Consider the following 11,472-nt stretch of genomic DNA (forward strand, 5'->3'; position numbering starts at 1 on the left):
GTCAGTGTTTGTCCGTTGTTTCTGGCTAAAGGTATCTGGCATTTGGCGGCTTTAATGTTCCGTGCAGCTAATCTAAAAACCATCGGCAAAGCGGGAACCGGCTGGTAGGTGGTCTTTGAAATCAAATCACCGAGACGTAACATATTGTTCACGTCCGTGAATCAGCCGGCTAGAGCTAAAGCTAGCGATGCTAACTGGCTAGCAGCAAAGCTAATCAGGATATCTAAGCATCTCTTTGTTGTTTATTTTCCGGCGACAGCTATTATGACGAACACGTTTGAACGATGCGGACGCTCGTACTTAACGACAGTTAAATAGCTTGAAAGCTAACGCTACAATAGTTGGACGTTTGTTTAAGTGGACTCAGCTAGCTTATAGCTAGCAAGAAACCGTTAGCTTATAAAGCTAATAACAACCGAAAAATACAGCTTAACTCAGCGGTAATTAACGCTAACTCAGTGCAGTGTTTAAGCTAATTTTAAGTGTGTTTGCAAATGACACTGTAGGCTCTTAAGTTACACATTTGGAAGATTTATTGTCGTAAGTAATAACCAGGGAACTCATTGGATGTTATCTTTAACTTTGCTAGACGAAGAGAAATGTCTGCGATATGTGAATAATGATCTGTTTAAGCTAATTTTAGTTTAATAGCTACATAACGTTATATGTAACCTTATAATATCATTTCGCCATGAGAAAGTGTTGTTTACGCACGACGTTGGCTTTAACTTAGGTCTTTTTAAACAATTAGAAATCTTAATTTTTCCTGTTGTTCTTTCTACCAATTGAAATTCACTAGTTATCCCCAAACGCAGACACAAATTCGTTTAAGTTTCCCAATTGCATCATAGCTGTCCTGCACACATTACTTGTCGCTCAATAAAACACAAGTTGCATTCCCCCCCAGCCATGTTAATTATAAACGTGTAATAATACTCTCCCTCTCCCTTTTTCACTCTACCTCAGGCACTTTCGCCGGACGATGGACGAGCTGGTCCATGACCTGGTGTCAGCGCTGGAGGAGAGCTCGGAGCAAGCTGCTCGTGGTGGTTTTGGTGATGGAGGAGACCATGCACTGGCAGTGGGCTGTCTGCTGAAAAGACAGGCTCGGAAGCGGAGGGGCAGAAAACGACGCTCGGACAACCCGCACCCACCCTGGGAGACAGGCCACCTCAGTGAGGGTTCAGAGTCCAGTGTTGAAGAACACAAGGTGAGACATTTTCTTCAGATGGTTATAAAGACCGTTCTTCACCTAAGACCTGCCAGTTTAAAACACTGTGTATACAAGCCAACAAGAGGGTCCTTGAGTAAAACTCTTCAGACTGTCTGACATTCAGAGATGTTGTTCAGTAGCTCACCCTGTTCTGAAGAGGGCAAGAAAAGGGGAAACTTTGAAAAAAGGGAAATTATTAGACAAGTCATACTCTCTAGTGCTTTTGATGTAACCTGACTCAGTGAATGTTTCACAGCAATAATCTTTTACCTTTACTTTCACCAGTCAGCTGGTAAATAATCGAATCAGATTGTTTTTCATTCCATTCCTGTGCTAACTTGATAATCTGACTGAATTGTCCTGTCATTTTTTTCTTTTATTATTTGAAATATTTGAGTTTAAATCACAGATAATATCAGATGTGGGCAGGGATTTAGAGGTCTTGGCTTCCAAACCAGTTGGGATGTCACAAAACCTGCACATATGTAAAACATTTGTCAGTGTTGCATAAACAGCACCGCCATCACTTTGGCCAAAACATTCTCAAGGCTTTTTTAAGTTTCTTAATTTAGCATTAGTATCACAGCCTGGTATTTACCACATTGACATTGGTTGCAGGACTACCGCAACAGCACAGGAGGTGTCTCTGCTGCCAACAGCCATGCCCGCGACAACAGCGACTCGGATGAACAACTTGGCCCCAAACGCCGCACCCCCCTCACAGCTGACATGGGACGAAGCAAGAGGCCGCTTTGGCCGGATGACCTGGGTGTGCTGGGGTCTGCAGAGGGAACTCGCAGTCTTAGGCGACGACGTAAGGTCAAACGTATGGCTGTAGACCCTCCCGTGGAGTCAGAACCCCCCTCCTCCACCATGCTAGGGCCCCCACCTGTTCCCAAAGCCCGTGTTGGCGGCAGGCCCCCTAGACTGGGTGCAGGGCAGGAGGGAAGGGTTGGCATGGAGCTTTGTGGAGGTGGCCTGGTAGGGCCAGGGGGAGGGAAGAGCAGGGTAAAGAAGAGGAAACTGGCCACACACAGGCTGGGACTAGAGGCTACGGATGAAGGGGTGGTGGTGGAGAGTGAAGACCCCATCTCATCTCCAACAGAAGGGTCCAAAGACAAGATGGAGCTGGAGGAGCAGAAGGGTTCGGATGAAGACATGAGTGACAGGTGGTTAGTGTTTTGACCTTTTTGTTTGTTTTTTTCATGTCCTGACCAGAAGTTGCAACTCTTCTGTCTCTTTTTCTGTAAATGTATGAGTGACTGTTTGTGTGTGAGGCTTGAGGCCAACAGGTGAGGAAGATCTGTTGCGTGAATCTCAATACTGCTGACCAAAATGTTTCTGTATTCCTGAGTATTAAAAGCAGTCATGTACCAAAAGCTGGCTAAGAATATGTTGTCAAATCATAACCTTGTTTACTTATTCTTTAATCAGAAAGTTCTTGATTTAATAAGATTTTTTTCCAATTTTAGACAAGCTTGTTTTGACAAAGTTTTTGTACAGCTGCCTGTGTTTAGGCAGAATTTAACTTTTAAATTAAATTTAAATTAAATTAAGCAAAAGAGTTTGTGGAAAAACATGTTGGTTTTTAGAAAAAATATAATTTTGGTGTTGTTACAGAAACACTATTGGCATTGAACAACGTCCAGAACATGTGTGCGATCTCAATTATTGGCTTCTTCTTTACCATTTTTTTTGCATGAAATGTCTTTAATCTTTTTATTTCTTTTCCTTTTCTTTTGTTTTTAGTGAAACCAGCAGTGTCAGTAACAGCAGCGACGGAGGCCTCTACACCAATGATGAGGGGAGGCAAGGTATGTACTTAGATATGTAAAAAAAAAAAAAAAAAAGTATTGGTCATAAGTGTACACAAGAAGTATACAGTATGTTGGTATATGTGAGTAGCACCTGTTATTTCTACACACGGTGGACCATATGCTACTGGAACAATAGCTGCTGTCATTGACATGTAATTCTAAAAAAGTGATGATGGGGTCTCATTTTTTGTGCCTCTGTGTTCGTCCTGATTGTGAACGTTATGCTTAGTTTTGGGGCTGTGTTTCCATTTTAAATCTGTGTGTACAATAGTGTTTTGTTCTGTCTGCATGTTTTAATTACCTGTATGTTCACTGCAGATGACGTGCTTCTAGTTGACACTGGCCAATATTTTCCTACCTTGCTCCTATATAGTTGCAGCGCTAGTAGAACTTCTCTTATCTGTCATGAACACCACAATTTTTCAAACAACTCCTTTAAAGTGGATAAATGTTGTTCTAACAGGGAGGTAACAAGTGTAGAAAGAGTTGGAATTACACATGTACTACATCTGTATCAGTGGTGACCATGAGGTCACATTTTCTGTCCTCTTACCTCCAGGTGACGACGAGCAGAGCGACTGGTTCTATGAGGGTGATCCAGGCTCCGGTTCAGGACCCGGGGGTGCATGCGGGGTGGCAGGCGTGGTCCCCTGGTGGGAGAGAGAGACGGGGTCCGAGGAGCTGGACCTAGTTGACCCTGTCTTCAACAGCATCCTCACTGGATCCTTCCCCCTCATGAGCCCTGGAGCACAGAGAGGTAGGCTTCCATCACACCTGAGAGCTTAGCTTTAAAACTGCAACTTTTAAATGTCTTTTCAAGGCAGCTTTTAACACATTTTGACATAAAATGTACTACATAATTTAGTAGGAGTGTATATTGTTAGCATTTAGTTTGAGGACCAGTGAAAATGTACAGTCACCTAAATTTTTACAGTGTTGTTGCAGTCTCACTCATGACCAGTAGGAGGCAAACACATCCCACAGACAGGTCAAGGCAATGTTCAGCAGTAAGGCTATAAAATATTGATGTATAGTAAATTCAGGGAGTAATATTTCCTGCCTATGGCTTTGGTTGTAGCATGCTGTATTAAATAGAAAAAAAACATTCCTTTGGCAGACATTTCTCACATGATTAGATAGTGGTCATGACCATTTAATTACCTAATTATTCATGACATATTGGGCACGAGTTTGAGGCTAGATGCCAGAACAATACATTTTCCTCTTCATTTCCCAGTACTTCATGGAAAACATTACATTGTCACCTTATTGTGGTCCAGCAGGCATGATAAAAGTAAATAAATAATAATAGCATTCCTGTATCTTTCATTAAACAAAGCTGCCTTTCTCTCCCTTACTAATTTCTCATTGAACTGCTGTTTTTGAATGACCCCTCCCTCCCAGTATTATGGGACATAGTGGAGCTCAGTTCCCTCTCATCCAACATGAACCGTCTGCTGCGCCTAAATGGGAAAATTATCAAACTATGTAGTAATTTCAATAATCCTGTTTAATTAATGACAAACCCGTGCTGCGTCTGTCAGGGTTCCAGGCCAGGCTGAGTCGTCTCCATGGAAACCAGCAGGCATCTGAGGCAGGGCTGCAGGGCAGCACCAGTCAGGGCTTCAACGACAGACTGGGCAGACAAACCCAAGACTCCCACGAGTGAGTTCTTTTGCTTTTTTAAAATGTTAATAAGATTCCAGCAATTTGACTGTTTTTATTATCTATTCCATTTATTGTCTTATTCCTATGTTCATATTATATCTTGTGAAACCTATTTTCTTAAAGGAGCAATACAAGAAGTGTGATTAAGAAACCCGTCCACCTGCAAGCCACAATTTGAATTTGAAATCAGTTCAGTTTTAATTGCTTTGTAACACAATTTGGGTTTGCAGGCGTGAGGGTTGGATAAAGGGAAAGACACAATGAAATTATGTAAAATATGCATTAATACAGTTTCAAAGCAAAGTCATAGGATTCACTATACTCACACACATTTCAGGTCCATCACTGTTTTTGCAAGAACCAAAACTAACGACTGTATGTTCCTACAGATTAAATTCAGGTCAGGTTTCTGAGTTCTCTGAGTAAAATGTTCCTGAAAAAGGGCCAACAGTTTTACTCACAAGCAAGAAATAATGAGCTATAGCAGTTTGTTTTCTGCATCGTCGTGAATGTACGACCTCAATACCACAATTTTGTTTTCAACAGGCCGTGGTTCAGCTCAGGCTCAAGGAGGGAACACGGACAGGTGAGTCACATTTTCTTTGCCTCATTTTATTCCCATTCAAATGCAATGAAATGCAACAAAGCGTGTAGAAATGCAAAGTTTAATTAATCTCTTTTGAAGGACAGAGTTTAGTTGGTGTTGAATGCATTACTGGTGTGGTGTTTGAAGGATAACTTACTGACTGTTTGACTCTGAACTTTTTGTTTCTCGTCTCGTCTCTGTAGTTGCACTGGGACTCGCGGACGGACAGAGGCCATCGGAGAAGCTGTTCAGTAAAAACAGCCAGCAGGTGAGAACAAGAGTTAAACACGGCTGATTTATAACCTCAATTCAGAGATGCAGACTCATCACCTTTTTTTTTTTGGCGAAATTTGCAGTTTTGCAGAAATTTGCTGGCTTCTGCTTCTCAAATATGAAAATTAGATGATTTTCTTTGACATACATTGTAGTAAACTGAATATTTTGGGGACAAAGACATTTGAAGATACCATCTTTTGACTGTGAGAAATTATAACAGGCATTTTTAAACTATTTACTGACATTTCATAGAAGATGAAAGGAACCATCAAAAAGAATAATTTCTGGAGGAAAAAAAAAGCTACATTTGCTGTTTTCTAAAACACATAATGTTATTCAAAAACAGCTCCTCCTTTCCATTAGGAGCTATAGAAGTTGCAGATGCATTTACTGTATCTGGTGAAATAATGGTAATGATCTTTTAGATTAGATGCATTCAGTATTCTTCTTTAGCCCTTTATGTCTGTTAGAGAGACAGATAGATGGATGAATAGGTGGATGAGTGGCCATTTGAAGCTGATATTTTCCATCTACATCTACCAAAACACATTTGCATTTTTGTGTTCTTACAGTTTTAATGCAGATGTAGAACAGGATAGTTTTACCCCATAATGGCTGTTAGAATTCGTTTTCAGACAGATGCAAATATACTTAAAAATAACTAGAAACAGGCATGTAAAATGAATTTCTTTTAAAACGAAAAATTCTCCCGGGCGAGCATGCCTCCGGACCCCCTTAGTTGTGGCAGGTTTTGTCTGTCCATGCAGTGTTCTCACCTTTCTTACCCCTTACCTGTTTGCATCCTTTCCAATTTCATTTCCTTTATTTAGTCTTCTTCATCACCGCTGCAATCCCATCGACATAACTTCCCTTCGTGCCCGCAGTGGTTAATGGTATATTTCAAAAGAGTGATACTGTATGTAAATAAATACTTTGAGTAGTGTTATTTGAGATGGGAAAAAAAAACCTAATGCTGCCATATTTTTATGTCACTTGGCTCCATTTGCAGACAGACCAGCGGGCACCTTGGCTCTCTGTGTACGGGCGATGTCAAGCGGAGGCGAAAAGCAGCCCCCCTCGGTTCCACCGCACCCTCAGGTATCGGATGCACACCTAGCTACACCTAACACACCATCTGGCACTTACTACCAACCAGCCCCTTCTATTTATGTATTTTTGGCTCTAATTTTCTTACTTGTTTTCGTCCCCCCTCTCGGGTTGAGCTCAGTATATTCGTCATCCTCCTTTCCTCCTCGCCTTCCGCCTCGCACACGCACTGATCCGAACACAAGAGGCTGGAGATGAGAAGTGAGGGTTTCACTCCACATTTTTTAAAAAAGGGTCGATCGAGAGAAGCATGTTGCTCATCCTTCATACCCCTCCGCTCCCATTATTAAACCCTGCTTTAGCTCTTAACCCCCTTTCCTCCTAAGCTTTGTTGGACAAGAGTCAGCGGCTAGTCGTGCCGTCAGATACTGGATTAACTCTCAGCCAGTTACTCTTGTTTATCAACCCCCCCTTCCCCAAACCACTTTCCTTGCTCCTGGGCCAGTTGCTACTTTTGGAGGAAAGGCAAGGTAGCAAAACCTAATGCTGTTAAGCTAAACTCCCATTGTAAGATATTTAGTCTGAAGCCATGTCCAATATTTTGATGATTGTTTATGCACAATAGAGGGCCAGATAAGAACAGTACAGGATGCAGTTCCCTCTCTCTATTTATTTCCTGACCCATAACACAAAAAAGTAGTTCTAGTTGACAATATGACAAACAGAGCTAGAGAGAGCAAACAACAGTGAAGGCACAAAAACACAACTAAATGGAAAAAAAACAAAAAAAAATCATTTATATGGTCCTTTTTTCATTGAGATTACTCATAAAAAAATAATTTAAAACTCAGTTAGCGGGCACATGAAAAGGTTATGTACTCCAGACTGCTGAAATTTCACTGCACGAAGTGACACAGTCAGTGATGTAATGCACAACTCAAGCGTGTACTCCAGGCGCAGTTGGCGTGTTGAGGAACAGCAGGTGACGGCAGCGGCGGGGACCGGCCAAATGTGTTTTCTGACAGTTTGGCTGGAACCCACCTGGAACTCAACAATCATGACTGTAAATGAGCGGGCAGCTTAACCCCATGCTGCATACAAATAAAGCGTGGATTAAAAGGGTTGGCCTCTGTGACTGGACTGGTTACTTCCAGGAAGAGCGAGGACAAAATGAGCACTATCTGTCTGAGACAGACGTGGGTACACTTGCCCTCACTGGATGCTGTGGAAACTACACTGTAAATGTGGCAAAGTTAATTACATTATTGCATTACTTAGATGTGTCATCCTGAGACTCAGAGGAGGTTCACATTTTGAATAGATTGATGAGGTCACTGGAAGAGAGACTTAAGCCTCTCTCTCACATAGTTCCTGGTAAATTACTGGGATAACCTTTCAGGTACAACTGGTGATTTTCACTACTCACACACGCAGCTACATTCAGGAACATTTCCAGCTTGCACCTTTTCACACAGGCCATGGCAATGCTGGAATAGATGGGCAAGGGACAGTCCAGTAGATGGCAGTAATGCAACACTTACAGATGCCGCCATTAAACTCAACAGAAGAAGAAGATGGGGCAAGGCCGGATGTATGCGTACACAGCGGAATGTGTCTCTTATTGTTTTCAGGAACATGGCAGGCGAGGAGCACTTTGTAAGACACCCGCGAAAGCATTGGCAACCGTAGACAAGTCGTACATTCAAATACATACATCAGTGGAGTCTTGTGATTGGTTCGCTCGCTCCACGTGAAAGTCTCTTTCATCAGACGGACGTAACCCCTCTCCCTGCAATGTTACAGCTTTCATTCACAACACAACCATATCAGCATTTTCCCTGAAATGTTACTAGGTTTTCAGGTGGGAAATTGGCGGTACAGATTTCCCTGAATATCGATCCCTGCTCCCATTCACACATCACCTCATGCAGGAAATGTTCCTGAACATTTCAGGGATACACTGCATGTGTGAAAGGGCCTTTAAGTGCAACAGGTCTTATAGAGGCATATATTGAAGCTGTAACAGAGAGTAGACAGAAAAACAAATACCTATAGCCTATGTGAATGAAGGAAAAGCACCAAAACACTGCTATTACAACTGCAGTTCATTTGTTGCTTCCATTATGTATTGATCTACCGACATTTTTTAATAAATAAAAATGCTTATTGCAAGTTCCCAGAGACCAAGATGATGTCTTGTTTTGTGCAATGATCTGCCTTAAACCCAAAGATATCCAATTTACAGTCATGTAAAACACTCCCATTTGAGCAGCTTGATGCATTTCTACCTGATGATTTACTTAAACAATAAATTATTGTATCAAAATTGTTGACGATTCATTTTCTTTTGATTAACTAATCGAATAATCGAACAAATTGTTTAAGCAATAACTGCTAAGAAAGGCGGTGTTATTAGGTTGTCTGCCGTATATTTTTTATGTTCCTGCTTTTAGATTCAACTAGAGCTTGTGTCTGATTTGCATAATTGGTGTTATTTTTTGTGATGTGACATATTTATTAAGTCTCAGGTTGATTGATGCACCTGCAGTTATAGCCTCTCAGAGACTCTGCTAATTCAAAACTTGCATCAAAGTGCTGCTTTTCACATTTCCTTTATAGCTGACAGCTGCTACTAATTTGTCATTGAACTAATGAGCCACATTTGTAGCAGTGTTGGTAATTGTGATTATTTATTTCAGTGATGAGGTGTTCACATTCTGTCTGAAAACAAACCATTAACTATATAATGTGATTTATTGTAATACTTAGTTGTTGGGATTTTGTTGTTGTTGGTTTATTTCCCCTAAATTCTTAAACACAAGCTGTCAAAGTCTTCTTCTCTCCTAACCTGTGACCTCTCTTCCAGGAGTGGTCGGGGAGAGTGCGCCTCCCATCCCTGACTCAAACATGGGAAGCCGCATGTTGCAGAGCATGGGCTGGAGCCCGGGGATGGGCCTGGGTCCAGATGGAAGGGGCATCACCGAGCCCATCCGGGCCACACAGAGACCCAAGGGCACAGGTCTAGGTTTCAACTGAACACCCGGTTACTGGATCCTGAACCTGAAGCAGGCCCAGTGAAACACGTCCCAAGAGCTACAAGGAGGACGGAGATGAAATGCTGCTCAGGCCAATGAACAATTTAAAAAAATTTAAAAAAAAAAAAAAAAAAGGTCAAGAATAATCCAGGCAGTAGAGTTTGTGATGAGAGAGAAACTTTCCCATATTGTGGAAACTGCAAGAGACAGACTGCTCGGACAAATGGACAGAATGACACAAGAATGACTGAGACTGAGCAGGAGAAAAAGACTTGTCCTGTCAAGAAACTCCACGTTGGAGAAAATAAATGACACTGATGCCTCATTGTTAGTGTGTTAAGCTGGCATGCTGCCTCAGCCCTTTTACCTCAGATGCCAGCATTACAGGCCAGAGAACTGGGTTAATGCTGAAGATGACCATACACCGAGAGCCAATGACGACAGTTCGGTTTAATTTCAGTCAGCGGTATAGGTTAGTGAATTAACGACGAATGGTTTTGTCTCCTATTGCACAAGTTCATCAGAATCAAAGACGAGTTGAGTAGGCCATACCTCAAGATTTATATTAGGTTACCTTTTTATTGTGATAAGTTAGGGTACACTGTATGGATGCGTGTTGGGATTATCTGGATGTGTTTTTTTTCCCATCCATTTTACTGTTCATTTTAACGGAAGAAGTCATCAGAATGTTTTTATCTATCCGAAAACAAAAAAAAAAAGATAAAAGTCAAAACCACAATTTTCCCTTCACTCGGCACTTCTATGTATGCATGTGCAGCTGTGACTACAGCGGGTTTCTGCTGATGTTTACCAAGAAAAACGTGAAGTAAAGTCTCGCCAACTAACTGCTTTACTGTCCCATCTGACCCAGTATTTTTCGTTTCGGTATTTTATCCCGACTGCTTTTGTTCTGCAGTATCTAAGCTTACCGAAGCCATGCAGTGAGGGAGTAAATGACTGTGAGGTTATGGAAATTCTGGTGAAGTACAAAAAAAAAAGAATACATTCAGCTAAAAACAATATGAAGTAATGTACTGTTATAATACAAGAGGCACTACATACCTGTGACTAACAGGTGTTTTCACACAATTTGACTGATTAGACCTTTTTCCTCAGGACTGTGAACGAGTACAAACTGTGATTGATTGAGAGCTAATCAGGCAGAATTGAGAACACCTGTGTGGTCATTGAGGACCCTTTAAGACAATAAAAAACGGTAGAGGAAACACTGCTTTGTGTACTTTATGATCCTGTTGCAGGCACATTGTTATTCCTTTAACTCTGACATGGTTTTATGTCTCAATTGAGACTGTTGGGTTGTCAGCATATCAGCCTGCTACCTGCTTAGTAAGTTTTGAAAGGAGTTAAGTGCAGGTGAGAGTTTAAGGTCCAATAAAATATGGAATTATGAGTTAGAAAATGTGCAAGAAATTGTACTTTAATAATATTTGTTTTCTCTACACTGCTTATCTTTTGTTGGAGCGCCAGACAGACGGTTTGTACCCCACTGGGCCAATTCAGAGAAGTGTGAGGTGAACTGTCATCGGCAGAAAACACTATTAAACTTAGAGACTGTCTAAACTGTGTGGTGGTTATTGTTCAACAAGGCCAATCCCGCTCTTCTGGTTCATCAGGTGGTTTAAACTAAAAGTTAATTTATTAAAAAGATAAAGATATTTTGACCACAGCTCAGCCAATGCTAGATTTCTGAGATACACAAGGGTGTGGGATAGAGGGGACAGATCCCCTTCACTTTACAGTTTGAGTTTGATTTACTTGGTAAAAATGCACTAAACAATGTCATAATCCAGATAAGAGAAGTCCTGAGTT

General features: G+C 41.4%; 1 protein-coding gene across 2 annotated transcripts; it reads left to right on the plus strand.

Moving 5' to 3' along the window:
* Positions 1-10,659, plus strand: gpatch2 (G patch domain containing 2). 2 transcript variants are annotated; one of them, XM_044376489.1, is made up of 10 exons: positions 1-104; positions 967-1,210; positions 1,832-2,385; positions 2,963-3,027; positions 3,590-3,787; positions 4,575-4,695; positions 5,245-5,284; positions 5,488-5,552; positions 6,570-6,658; positions 9,474-10,659. In XM_044376489.1, exons 1-10 carry the CDS (start codon positions 55-57, stop codon positions 9,641-9,643), a joined length of 1,596 nt encoding a protein of 531 aa, XP_044232424.1. In that variant the 5' UTR covers positions 1-54; the 3' UTR covers positions 9,644-10,659. The 2 variants fall into 2 exon arrangements, with proteins under 2 accessions (XP_044232424.1, XP_044232425.1); XM_044376490.1 differs by having other exon boundaries at positions 1,832-2,382.
* Positions 10,660-11,472: the final 813 nt, after the last annotated feature.

The sequence above is a fragment of the Thunnus albacares genome, chromosome 16 (genome assembly GCF_914725855.1).
Source record: "Thunnus albacares chromosome 16, fThuAlb1.1, whole genome shotgun sequence".
NCBI classification, from domain to species: Eukaryota; Metazoa; Chordata; class Actinopteri; order Scombriformes; family Scombridae; genus Thunnus; species Thunnus albacares.